The following is a 14417-nucleotide window of genomic DNA, read 5'->3' as shown; positions in this document are numbered from 1 at the left end:
GCAGTCAAGGGGGATTGTTCTGCTTTGATAACAAAGATCAGCAGTTCCAGAATGAGTCAGGGGAAGAGGTGAAATGATTAATTATGCTGACGTCACTTTTTTCTGTGCCATCATATTTTGGGAGCTGTAACAAAAAATTTATCCAGAGCTGTTTCAGTTCTTGGTCAAAATCAGATGGAATCTCCCTCTAACAGTCACAGCTATTTTGCTGATGGAGCTGAGACAGTCCACTTTCCAAACCATTTTCTTGTTCACACTTAGGTGATTGCTTGCTTGATTTTGATTGATATTAAATACCGAAAATGTTATCGTGTAAAACTGCAAAAAAACTGTAAAACAAAAACTGTTTTGTTCACTTCCGTAAGTTTTAAAGACATTCCTAGTGACTCAGGCTGAAAGTTACAGGGTCAAAGGGTTATCTGATTCTTTTTTTCCACTGACAAATTGAATGTGCATTCTTTCATATCTTCCATGCAGACTTTGTCTCACAGTTTGCATTATGAGCTAAAGCTGATGCATGCAACATTGACAACTTGTATTTTAATGCGGTATGAAATTCGCCAATCCATTCTTAACCTAAATTACACCAGGGATAAGGACACCTTTGCAAAACTAGACTGATTACTGATGGCCAAGGAGTTGTCATAGCTTGACTCTCGAGTTCAGAAAAACGTACACCCCAATAAAAGAAAATCCACGTGTTTCTGACCTTTGAGTGTTTATGCTGAGAGAACTGAAACATAGTTTTTTAATTTTTTGCAAATGGATCTTTGCGCTCAGTGTTTTCAATGTGCGAAATATTATTTGATTTTAGCAAACCTATACAGACATTTCATTTAGAATTATTAGTTGTGTTTTGGATTTTTTTTTTTCTTAATTATGTTTTTCTTATAGACATTTCAAAACTGCTAGCCTTGTAATTTCTAGGTGTTACCGGAGGTCCCTTTCTGTGCTGATCATTCCTAGCTTTTAAGTATAAAGAAATATGTTCTCTTATCTGAATATCTTATATGAATATCTTAATATCTTATTATATCTTATTATTATATTAATATCTTATATATATTAATATCTTATTATCTGAATATCTTATATGAATATCTGAATATCTTAATATGTTCTCTTCTCTGAAGGGCAAAACAATTTTAAAATTGAGTCAATAAAAATTATTCTGTTTTTTGCTTATACAAACCTACTTGCTTATTTGTCCACTCAGACATGTTTGTCTGAGGTAGCCAAAACGAAAATCTGTAACATCAGAAGCAGCTACAAGAATGTGTTTTGGGAAAATGAGCCTTGCTTTAGGCAACCATCGTGCAGTACCATAAACTGGGAGGCATGCCCAATCTTTTACCATAGTTGACCATTTACCCTAATTCATAAGAGGAAAGGGTTTCTCACAGTTAACAGATGATCTGCAGCCAATTTAGCCTCATCAGATATATAGAATCACATGACTGAGCTTGATCCATCGCAGGTCCATGTGGATATTACATGTCTCTGTGTGTATTGCTAGGATTTCTGCTCTTTATCTCATGATTTTGTGGGGTTATGGACTGTTCTCTAAGTCTTCCTAGTAGGTACTGAGATAGCTGTACGACTTCAAGAAAAGAACTACAGGAAAGTATCAGAAGGCCAACAGCTCTTTATCTGTCCTCATCACACAACACACTGTTTACCAACTTGAATGGAGGCTTTCCTTTTGCTTTAGCCTTCAGTCCCACCCTAGCTAGTTAGCTCAGAGAGAAGGTAATACTGAATTCAAGTCTGAGGATTTTGTGTTTCCTGTGAATGGAGCAAGATCCACCTTCTGAGCAGTAACCCAGTTTTACCTGCAACAAAAACAACTGAGTGATCTTCTCCAGTTCTTATCCCTCTTGACTTGATTTGCACAGTGCTTGTCCCAAATGTCATGTTTACTGGTTATGTTGGTGCTAATCAGACCCTGTGGACGCACTTGGTATCGAGAACGGCTTATAATACTGTACAGCTGTGCAGTGGCAGACTTCCTAGGCTAATAATTTGGTCATCTGCCCTTTACTGCTAGCAAGATTTTGTCTGACTTTAAAAATATGAGGCATCGTAACTTCTTAGGTGATGGGATTTTCTGTGTTTCTTTTCTGTTTGTTTAAAACAAGCAAACAAACAACAACCTTGAGACAAAGTGTGAAGTAGGAAACAGTTGCCTGGTGTAAATCTTTCTACTTTTTTTTGCCAAAATCATAGCTGGTCTTAATTGAAGCTATTAGAGTTACAGTGGAAAAAGTAGGACAGCTTCAAAACCCTGTTCTTCGTTGTTCTGTGGAGTACCTTTTGCCCTGCATGCCTCAGTCTGAAAAAGGGAGAAAAACAAACAACAAAACCCACGTTCGTGCGTGACCCATTTTTTATCCTGCTGCTGTATGCATTACTGTTGCATATTTTGTATCTGATGGTGGAAGAGAGAGTAAAGGAAAGGAGGCAGTGAGGGTTTTCCTGCCACCTGTACTACAACCCAGCTTTGGAAAGAGTTTGTCTTGTCTCTTGTAGGGTGAGGAAAAAAGTGCCATGTAAATGCGCACAAGAAGCCCATAGCTGATTCCGAGAGCCCAAAGCCTGTGTCACAAGATCAAAGGATTGTAGTTTCAAACCTTTGCCAAAACACAGAGACAATAGAACTGAAAAACAGGAGTGGAGGAAACAGCCTGAAAAACCAGGCAGGATGTTGCTCTGTAGTGAAGTAGTGCTGTTGGCTTTTTCATCATGGCTATCAAGTGATGTCTGCGTGTATTCAGAGACCTGGGCAATAAAGTGGCCTTGGATGGGCAATTACACATTGTTGAATAAGACACTTGATTTCAATATATACATTTCCACCAGTATTGGAAAATGAATATAATGTGGAGTGGTGTTTGAAAAGGGGCAAAAGTAAAGATTAAGAAATGTAGGCTTCTGCGAAAGTCTCTACACTGTGCCAAAAGCCTACTACTGAGGACAACAGTGCAAAAAGCATGGATAAAATCCCTGTTTACCTATTGCATCACAGCTTGTTTTACTGTATTTTTAGAATCATCCATGTTGTGAAAGAACTATTTAGATTGACATCTAGTCTGCCTGGCAGCTTATTACTGTCTATGTCTTTTTATCACAGTCAGTATCCTTAAACACTTTTTTAGTAGATGTGAGAAAGCCACTGAGTTGATGCTGATGCTTCACAGGGTTCTGATGAAATCCTAGCCTTTTCTGAGTGTCCTTTCAAAGTGGTGGAATAGGAAAGGATAACCATGGGCACATGCTGCACTGGGCATTGCCAGTATGTTTAAAGGCCTCAGCTCTCTAATCTGTAGTGACTCTCTGCAGGATTTATCTGTAAAATTTGTTTTGAATAGATTTTTTTTTTTTCCAGCTTCGTATTCTGGTGGAGCTTATATGGCCTCTGTCATTATTTCTTGCCCTGGTGTGGCTGAGGAAAGCTAATCCACTGTATCGCCAACATGAATGTAAGACATTTTAATACTCTGTCTTGTGCTAGATAATGCCTAGGACATGTTGAACAGGTGCACAGGGCCTGTTTGCTAAGTGTTATTCTCTAATGGCAAAAAGACACGCTCTGCTGCAAGCATTTTAGTTATTTATAGCCACGTATCGAGAGAATTAATTATGAGTGAAATAAAAGCTTGAGTTCTCCTGAGATACTTTATGGTTGGATTTAACATAAGGTCTCAAGATTCTTTCAAGTTGTAGGTAGCTATAATTTTGTTGTTGAGAAATACATTGAGCCCATAATAGTACTAAGGTTCACACAGACTGCATCAGAAAAGACACTTTTTTTTTTCCATATTCCAGGTCACTTCCCAAACAAGGCAATGCCATCTGCAGGAACACTGCCATGGTTACACGGCATCTTCTGTAACATGAACAATCCTTGTTTCCGCAGCCCAACCCATGGAGAGAGTCCAGGTGTTGTGTCCAACTACAACAATTCCATGTAAGCAGAGCTCTGTGTCTAAAATGGGGGTTGCCATAATGCAGGCCTGCTAAGCAATTGCTGATAGCTTGCCCTTGACACCTATTGAACCTGTTGGCACTTAGTGGGTGATATGAGGAGAAAGGATGAAGTATCTTCGTCCTGCCTAGATTGATCCTTCAGTGTACTGAGGATAGTTTATAGAATTGTTCTGTGTTGCAAGCAAAAGAGGAAAGGGGAGCACTGAGGACAACAGGATGCAACTACTAAAAGACAAAAAAAAAATAAAAATCTGTTCTAGCAAGTCAGTTTCATTCCAACAGTGATCAACAGTGTCAGAATGGAGCTCATGGTGGTTGGTTGATGCCTTTTTCAAAGGAATTTAGTTCCACTAGTCTCTACAGAACGTGTATTCATATGATAAAATCATCTTTTTTATTGCCTACTGTTCATTGACTGTTTCAAGATAAATATTTCTGAGTACGAAGCTTCTAAGCTTTCTTTTCTCATGAGTTAAGCTGTTACCCCTGAATGAGGGCTTTCATGAAGTAGCAGCGAGAGACAGTCTGCTCTACCACTTCTCATATAGCACTTGTTCTGGTTATACGTTTGAGAGACTTTAACCAGCACAGTAACTTTCAGATACTAAGGTAAGTAATAAGACAAGAGAATGGGAGGTTTCTGGACTGTTGATGAAAAAGGGCTGTGGGAATGCTTCGTTGCCTTGTTGGTTGTAGCTGAGTTGTGAGAGGCAGCGTATAGTGGACAGAGACAGAGTGAAAACTCGTTAGGAAAAAAATAATTCCAAATCTCCCTTTTGAGCATCCAATGAGTTAGCAATGCCAGTGCTATCAAGGCTTCGGTAGCATTTAATTCCGTGGCTTGATGTTAAATTAGATTTTTGTGTTTTGTTCCTAGTGAACAGGATTTAAAATAATCAACTGAGCTTTTTGAGGGTACAGCCAGTCACACGGTGAAGTTAAAAGTTTGTTTTATATATATATTCTGGCTTTTCTCAGTTGCTTATTGCAGAGTGAACTGTCCCTTTGTGAGTCAGAATAAATTCAGCGCATTACAAAGGAAGCAAATACATTGTGTTTTCTGAAAGAATTTTGTCCTTCCTGTTTGCTGTTTCCTGTAAGCTAAAAAAGTCTTGAGGACTGGGACTTACCATTCCATATATGGAAAGCATAACTGTTAAAGAAATGCAGTGCTTCTTAACAGGTATTAGTTCAAATTCTATCTCTGTTTTACAGCAGAAGGAAAAGAAGCCTGTGACATTTAGTTCCTACATGTGCTTAACCACCTCTGCTCCTAATAAGATTTTTTTCATACTTGTTTATAAACACAGGACCTGACTGCATCTTTGCTTGAAATGTATGTCTTAACCCAGAACAGCTGCCTTTGGTAAAACTGGGCACTGCTGTTCTCCCACTTCTAGAAGAAATGTACTTCATTGTACTTAAAGAAAGGACTTAAAAAGCTACTACCACGTTAGAAGGGTCTGAACTGAGAGAGGGAGGAGGATTCTTTATCTGGTGATTTTTTGTCACTTATCCAGCTGAGCAGGGCTGTGTGGACCATTTAACTGCCAAAGCTGATCTTTAGTCATAACTGGAGCGTATTTGCACGACAGATACGGAGTGCTGTATGGGAAGGTCCGGTCTCCCCAGCAGTGTGTGGTAATGTAAGTGTGTGAGAGGCCAGCCTTCTGCCACACAAGCAGCCCTCTGAACCATGTGGATTCCCATATCTAACTGAATTCACTGAAAGTACTTTCTTGTCACCAGAAAATTGAGCTTTGAGTTTCAAGGATGAAGATAAATTAACTTTTTCTCCTCATCCCTACCACAGAGAAAGTGAAATTTGAAAGTATATATATGAAGTGTTCATAATAGTCATCAGTCTTAAATTATCATTGGTTGCTTATTTCTTCTTTCAGTCTTGCAAGAGTATATAAAGATGCTCAGGAGCTCTTACTGGAAGCCCCTGAAATCCATGACCTTGGCAGAGTCTGGGAAGAACTGATCATTATGACTCAGTTTATGGAAACAATGAGAACAAATCCTGAAAGAATTGCAGGTAATTGTTTTCTATGTGTCCTTTAGACCACTGAATTTTGCCTTATGAAATCCATCTAGTAATTACTATGCAGGGACTAACAATAACTTAATGTGTTTCACATTTGGCTGTGACTATTCTTACTGTTTGACAAGGTAACCGAAAATTCATTAACTAGCGGCTTTAAAAAAAAAACAACAACAAAAAAAACATTTGAGAGAGAATCATCTGGCTTCATGTCAGAAAAGCATAAAGTGCGATGGGTTTGCTAAAAGATCAGACCCCGTAGTTTGAGGGGTTTGTCTTTGCATCCTGTATATACTTAGCAACCAGAAAATAGCACATTGCTCCCAATTCCTATGAAATACAACGTTAATGTTGTTTTGGAAACTATTTTTAATGTGTGCAATTAAATTAAAAAAAAATTGGTTCCAGAGCAAAAGTAACAAACTGTGAATAGCCACTTTTATCTGTATAGGAAAATGTACTGTGTAATTAACTATATGTGTTCTTTATGTGTATGCATTGCTTTCTATCATTGCCTGTAAAAATCCTTAACAGAATATTACAGTTGCAGTGCTGAAAAATGAAAAATTACCAGATGCCAGAACGAAGACTGCTCCTTTTCTTGATTACTTAAACCAGATTCACCTCTTGAATCTCCTTTCTTGACCCACTCTCCCCCCTCTCCTTCCCCTATGCCTAGGTACCAGGAAGGGCATCAGAGAAAACACAAGAGACAGGCATCTGATAATGTTTTCAGTGTTTACTGCTTGAATGGATACATGGAGGAGCAATTGCTTCTCAAAGGAAAATAAGAAGTTTTGCTTGTGAAAGATTTTTAAGGAAAGATTTTTGTTTTTGCAAAAAACTGTAGAATCAGGTTAAATAGATAAAATTATCAACAGTAAATGATAAACTAATGTAAGTGTAAAGGGCTGACTGAAATTATTTACACAAGGCCCAGCAGAAGGGACTGTAACACTAACAATAATAGCATGCTTCGATCTGAACATGTGAAATAAGCAGAAAAAAGGCAGAGACTTTCAAATGCAATTAGGGATGCTATCAGTACTTCTATTTCTGAAGTCCTACTCTGGAGCATCTTTGAGAAATCAGATGTGGAGAGTTCTAGCAGTGACTATTTTCTGATAAGCGTTCTCTAGCAAAATATTAAAATTATTGTGAATTTCAAAAGTAGTTTTGGACCCCATTAGTCACTGGTGAGCCAAAATATATAAGTTTTGCAGGTTTAAACTAGGATTTGAGATGCTCCTTAACTTCCTTTATCTGACATTTCACTTATCCCTGTACTCTTTTCTTTATCCAGGAAGAGGAATAAGAATTCTAGACATTTTGAAAGATGGGGAGACTCTCACTTCCTTCTTATTGGAAAACCTTGGCCTTCCTGATGCAGTTGTTTTCCAGCTCGTTAATGCTCAAGTGCGCCCTGAACAGGTGGGTGGAATACAAAAGCTACCAGTTACCTGCCTGAAATACAGCCTCTTGAGTTGTATATGCAAAGTAGCTTCAGTGGGGACTTCACACTATATACCTGCTTTAGTGGCTGCGTATTTTTTATGGACTTAGAAGAATGCTTATTGTCTTGACAGTTTTAAACTGAAGGAGGGATAGTTTAGATTAGATATCAGGGAAAGTTTTTCACTGAGAGGATGCTGAGGTCCTGGAACAAGTTGCCTGGAGAGATTGTGGTCCCTGGAGGTGTTCAAAGCCAGGTTGAATGGAGCCCCGGGCAACGTGATCCTAGTATTTGATCTAGCAGTTGGTAACCTTGCCTATGGCAGAGAGGCTTGATGATGTTTGGGGTCCCTTCCAATCCAAATCATTCTGTGATTCTATGGGTATTTTGCATATGTATTAAATAGCGGTATTTTGTTTGATGCCATCATTGCTCCTGAACAGCAAGATATTAAGAAATAGTACTGACAAATAATGTGTATGTCCTTGTGATCAAAGACTTCTCAAAAGCAGAAGGTAGTTGTTCAGGTTTTTTTGGGACAACTGCTCTGATGATTAACAGCAGAAAACAATTTTCAGGCTCCTAATTTTATGTTTAAATTCTCTGCCCCAATGCCAGCAAAGTAGTATGCTGACCTTAGCGGTGGAGTGTAAAAGCAGACCTAATTTTTTTGGATTCCAGCTGAATAACAAACCCACTCAGAGAATTCACAGTGAAAACTGCAGGTCAGATCACTCCTGTAGCAGCTAAACGGTGGATTGTGTTTGACCAAGTCCAGGCTGTCTCTGCAACTGTGTGTACTGGTATGTGGGAGTCGAGGGGAATGTTGTATTAGTGAATGAATGTTGCTGAATCAGAACTCTGGAACTATTTCTACACTGTGTTAGTGTGTGGATTGAAACAAGTGAATAACTGAGGCTCAAAATTCAATTCTTTTTCACCATCACATAAAACACAAATGCTAGAACTGTGTGCAGCCAAAAAGGGAGGAGATTAATGATCTTGCATTCAGTGTCTTTTGTGCCCTGCAGATTCCAGATAGTTTGACTGGCTGCAGATCTTATCTGCTGTGTTCTTGATTAGTATCAAGAGAAGATCTCCCCACTCCTCACTTGGTCATGAAGCAATACCACAAGACCATAGCATAGCCAGCAGTATCAGTTGATACATCCAACTTGCTTTTACGTCTTTGTATCTGCGGGGACAGCAGAAAATTGTTTCCTTCCAGCTTCTGACAAGACAAATAACTATAGATACGCTGTTGGGCTTCTTTTTTCCTCCCTGCTGCCACTCCTCTTCCACATTAGAATTCTGCTGTCCTAGGAGAACTGTGTGCTGTTTTGTTAGATTATGTTAGCTGCCCAATGGCTTTCATTCATCTGCTGTTGAAAATCCTTCAGCTGCTAATGTATGCAGGACTGATGGTGCTTTCATCTCCGAAAGTATTCTCGAGGCCTGCTGGAACATATTGTCCTGCTGTATTCTCTGTGCTGCTGTAGAAAAAGATGCTGTTCTTTTTATACTAGGAATTTTTAAAAAATGAGCATCAGTTAAAGATGAAGCTGGCAGAAATCTGGTATTAAACACCACTTTCATTGTTCTGCATGATGTTTTCTTGTTAACGGTTATCATGGGTGTATAATGTCGTCTCACAGAAGCTGACTTACAGCTATGAGGAAAGAAAGTGCTATGAATACTTTCTCCAAGAGCAATGGAATGAGGAAAATCTGATCTCATGGTTCTCAAAAGACTCTAAGATAATTATTTTTAATGGCAATTGAATACTTACTCTGCTATGGGAAATAAATCCCAATTCATAAAATCATAGAATGGCCTGGGTTGGAAGGCAATTCAAGGATCATCTAGTTCCAACTTCTCTGCCATGGGCAGGGTTTCCATCCACTAAATCAGACTGCCCAGAAACCCATGAAACCTTGAACACTGGCAGGAAAGGGACATCCACAACCTCTCTGGGCAGCCTGTGCCACTGCCTCACCACCCTCTGAGTGATGTAGATATTGGAAAATGGCAATAAGCTCTCCCCAGAGCCTTCTCTTCCCCAGGGTAAACTATTGCAACTCCCTCAACCTTCCATCATAGAAGAAAAGCTCTGGTCCTCTAATCGAATTTGTGGCCCTCCCCTGGACTCACTCTGACAGCTTTGCATCCTTCTTGTGCTGATTCCTGGGCCTGGATACAATATACTCCAGATGGGGCCTCACAATCACCTCCCTCTCCCTGCTAGCCACCCCTCTTTTGACACAGCCCAGAACACCGCTGGCGTTCCAGGCTGCAAGAACACACTGCTGGTTCATGTCCAGATTTTCTTATAGATCTTATTGATAAGACCAGCCTGTTTAACTTGCTCATGGTTGGTTCTGGTCGAAGTCTCAGATCTTTGACTGGAATACAGATCTGTGGTTGGCTTTAGCCTTTACCATAATAGCTCATCTCCGGTTCTTCATGCCACTCCACTCTGCCTGCATATCGCTAGAAGCCCTTTCTCCTTGGCTGAAATGGAATAGAGCTGACTGAGCTAAAAGTAAGCTGAGAGCTTGTTTACAAGAGCCTGATTGCTGCCAACAGCTTGCTGCAGATCTAGGTCCCAGCTGCCTGGGAATGCAGGAAATGACACACAGAGCTGAAAACTAAACCTGATCAAACAGGCAACTAGCTGAAATAATAATTTGGACTTCATTTCTTTAGACAAAGTGACACATTGATTTTAAAAAAAAGTACTGAATTTTTCCTCTGAGGACCTGTTTTTTTGAGTCAGTCTAAGATAAGGATAAGAGGCTGATGTTAAACACAATAAGTTCAGGAAAGATTGGCAACAACCCACCCTACCGGAAAAATTGGAAGGGCGGAGGTTTTATGTTTTTCTAAACCCATCTGTTTGTGAACATTCTTGAAATGCAGCTACTGTTTGTAAATAACCTTTCTTTTTTCTGTGTTTAATCTCCTTCAATTATGTTAACGTCACAGTTTCCTCATTTCACAAATCAAAGTAAGATTCCCAGGTTGCCTCCCCGTGCAGCTCAGCTGTATTGCAGTTCATTGAATGGTAAGGACTATGCCAAGTCAGATGTGCACAGTTAAAAGAATGTTTTCTTTTCATATGCACCTTTCCAGAACTGTGATGTCAGTGAAAGGCTTTATTTCTTCAGTCATTAGGTCAGTTAAATTCAAATGTTGAAGTTTGTGGCCAAATTGAGATGTTTTGGAGGATCTTTGTGGAAGCCAGACTCTACCTATCAGTTGCTTTTTTGCATTCTGCCTCTCTCTAACTTGTGTTAACAATGCAGCATGAATGCCCTGTTTGTGTCTCACAGGTCTTGGCTATGCTGTAAAGCGAGTCTCGCTTTCTTAGCAGTACTTGCACTTGCAGATTCTCCTGTAGGTGAAATTGTGTGGTGAAAAGACACTATCTGAGGACACACATTTGTAATTTAATTTTTAAAAATTCATAATCTAGTATGTAGACTATTGCTTACTGAATAGCATAAAGTACTTGCCATGCCATGTCTACTTATGGAAGAACATTCACTTGCAAAGAGCCTGGGCTGAGTGGACTGATTATTTAGACTGTACATATTTGCAAAGACCAAGCAATGGTGTAAAGGATGAGGAAATTGATGGAGGTTAATTTAATTACTGCTGTGCACTTGATTTCAGGTTAAAATTGTATTATGTTAGAACTCTTCAAGGATTTGTTGCTGTACTTGTGCTCAGACTCCCTAGTGTAAGTAGAATAGATTATGTTAATATACATTTATGTGCAGGGATGATAGGGACAGTACCTGCCAGATTTCTAGAAATATGCATCTCTTCTTTTGCGCTGTCATTATACACAATCTGTATAATACAAGTATATATTTTTTGTAGTCTGAAAGTCATGTGTGTGTCTTCAAAATGGTAGGACTTAGAGCCATCATGTTGTGATGTTGTGAACTTTTTTCCTTACAATTTGTGCTATGGAAGAGATGGACAGAGGATGGGAACTTTAGTTTATGGGCAATTTACAGTGCTGTATTTCATTATATTACTATGTATTCTGTTCATTATAAAGCAAGCAGAGCTAAATTTCAGACTTCCAAGCGTATTCTGATGCAACAATAAAAATTCCAGGTACACTGATTTCTGTGCAGTTACTCTTTATTTACATTGGTTTAACTATAAACTACTCCCACTCATTAAACACTGGAGAAATTTTTTATTTTCTGTTCCATGTTTATATTAGTAGTTGAAATAAGTAGGTTGGGTGTAGTTTAATGTAAAATGACTTTGTAGAGTCTGGCTGTATGCCTGTACACAGTGGCAATGAATAATGCTGTGTTGGAAGCATTAGGGAATAATCGTAACTAAAGTAAAAAAGAGAAGGAAATCAGATGATAACAGAACCATAAGGCTAAACAAAAAGTAGGGTTGTGTGGCACATTTGGTTAGTCCTGGGGGAATACTTTCAAGCAAGCAAAAGCTTAACCATAAGAATAAGTAGCGTGGCATGGCCTCAGGCATGCTTGTATGCCAGAAAGTCAAGAAAACTCATTAGAAGGATGCAATGAAAAGAGGAATCTCTAGTGAGAAGAAAAGTTTGTCTGAAGGCGAGGTGATCTATCATACCACAAAATGAAGGTTGTTGAAGAATTAGTGTTTACGCTGACCTCATCTTCCCGCCATTCATAAAAATACTAGCAGGTGCTGATATCAAATGTCTATTTTTTATAAATCTCTAATTGTTCCTGCACAGGTCTGAAGATTCACAAAATGAAATAATAAATTGTTTTTGATTGCAGTTTGCGTATGGTGTACCGAACTTGACGCTAAAGGACATTGCTTGTAGTCAGATGCTCTTGAACCGCTTTATTATCTTCAGCAGCCGAAGGGGCCTCCCTTCTGTTCATAAGGCCATGTGTGCTCTCTCCCAGGAAAGCCTACAGAGAGTAGAAGATGCCTTGTATGCAAATGTTGATTTCTTTAAGCTATTTCAGCTGGTAAGTGCTAACACAATGATCCTCACCTATGTGATACTTCCTTGAACTTCAACAATTTTCTTCATAGTGCATCACCAGTGTTTAAGCAGTCTTTGTTCACTTGCTGCTGCAAATGTGTGACTATTGATGTAGGATTATTAGCCTACCATCAGCAGGAGCAGTAGACAGTTTGGAACATACTTTAGGAGATAACAGAAATTCACCATACAACAGAACTAAAAGAATCAAATAAAATTTAAAAATCAGTGTTTTCTTCTCAGATTGTGTAACAGGGCAGATGCAGCACAACCTACTAGGGATCTGAAATAACCCCAGCTATTCCATCCTGTCTGCTTCATCCAACATGGCAGAATTTTACTCTAAAGTCAAAGCCATGGTTCAACTTGACTTACAATTCCTATACAAATAATTTTTTTTTGTTTTGTTTTTAAACAAGTTCTACTGGCTTTAATCACACTTTCTACAGAAGCTTTTCCTCCTATTGATTTTTGTTGCCCTTCTTTGTGTTGGTATTTCTACCGTGTCCTTGCCATAAATAAACCACAGCTGCAGCCACAGTTCAGTATCCATGTATCATGGAGATAAGTGTATGATGATATAATGATATATATTTGCAACTGCTCTCTGTTCTTGTCTTGTATTATCTAATATTCCCTGGTGCTTTCAGAGAACTAATTGTGATGATTCCAAGGTCTCTTTCCATGATAGTCCATCGCTGTGTATGTAGTCAGTGTTGGTTTTCCCCAGGTTTTCTGCACCTCTTGGTGTGATGACATTAGAAAAGCAAAGCATACCAAGCTATACTTCCAATGGATTGTGACTTTTTCAGCTTCATGACAGTAAGACCACTCGATCAACCTGGTATGTGAGTCTATGTGCAGGTGATGGTTTTGTGGACCAACAAAACTGTCTAGACAGTGTTCCAAATAACTCACTGAACTAGAGATGCCATTTGGATTTTGTTCTCTTACCATATTAGCTGTTGTTATTTATAAGCTATTCAAAACATATCTGTATTTCTCATGTATTCGCAGCTTCCCACTGTGTTGGACAGAAATTCGGCAGGTGCTGACCTCAGGTCCTGGGGGAGGGTGCTATCTAATGTTTCCCAAGCAGTACAAAAGGTAAGTGGTCTAATAACAGAAGGCATCACTTTTCTGAGTGATGTGTAGTCTTTTATCCTTTATTCTATTAATTCCTATTACCAGCTTTATCAGAAAGAAAACAGAATTATTTGGAAAGAAATGCTTTCTTAGAAATTCATTCTTCCCTCATCACAAAATAAATGTGGACATAAGCATTAGCAGTTCTGAAGCTGATTTATTACTGATTTATTCAGAATAGACATGAAAGAACAAGAACTGAAAATGGTGCCTGTAACCAGCACAGAGATGAAATGGTCGGATTCTGACTGCTTCTGGACTTTGCACAAAGTCTTTCACAATGGAGATCTCTCCAATTACTTTCTTCCTTTGAGGGTTGCAATTAACAAAGAAATCTTTTTTTACTGCAGCTAGCCAGGAAGCAAAGTGTTCAGGACCTTTTAATGGTTTTGCAACCATTTGTACAAGATGGAATACCAGAATCCTTAGGCCACTTGGTGAGCTCCCTTTCTGATCTTTTCTGTGGCTACCCAGAAGGAGGTGGATCCAGAGTGCTTTCTTTCAACTGGTATGAAGATAACAACTACAAAGCTTTCCTGGGGATTGATTCCACAAAGAAATCCATTTATCTTTATGATAATACAACCAGTAAGTTTTTCCACCAAACCATGATAGGTACTGTGGACATATGCAGTGTATGTTAGAATACCACTATGGCTTTTATAAAATAATGCTCTAAAGCAGTTGATTTGAGAAATTAGAGACAGATAAAATAATTTTACTTGCAATTGCAATAGGAAAGAAATCAAGGAGAAACCAACTTTATTTTTTCT

At 38.8% G+C, this 14417-nt stretch overlaps 1 protein-coding gene across 1 annotated transcript in view; it reads left to right on the top strand.

Moving 5' to 3' along the window:
• Positions 1 to 14417, top strand: part of ABCA4 (ATP binding cassette subfamily A member 4) — a gene marked incomplete at both ends in the record, with an annotated part of 65842 nt that overhangs the window by 759 nt on the left and 50666 nt on the right. The window contains 7 exons of the mRNA XM_079535275.1: positions 3386 to 3479; positions 3826 to 3967; positions 5889 to 6028; positions 7338 to 7465; positions 12284 to 12481; positions 13516 to 13605; positions 13995 to 14232. Of these exons, the coding sequence (XP_079391401.1) occupies positions 3386 to 3479; positions 3826 to 3967; positions 5889 to 6028; positions 7338 to 7465; positions 12284 to 12481; positions 13516 to 13605; positions 13995 to 14232 (1030 nt within the window). The remainder of the gene's footprint in view (positions 1 to 3385; positions 3480 to 3825; positions 3968 to 5888; positions 6029 to 7337; positions 7466 to 12283; positions 12482 to 13515; positions 13606 to 13994; positions 14233 to 14417) is intronic.

This window comes from Tetrao urogallus (assembly GCF_951394365.1).
Source record: "Tetrao urogallus genome assembly, chromosome: 5".
Taxonomy (NCBI): domain Eukaryota; kingdom Metazoa; phylum Chordata; class Aves; order Galliformes; family Phasianidae; genus Tetrao; species Tetrao urogallus.
The sequence above is the reverse complement of the archived record's forward strand: the minus strand, read 5'-3'. Positions and strand labels throughout refer to the sequence as shown.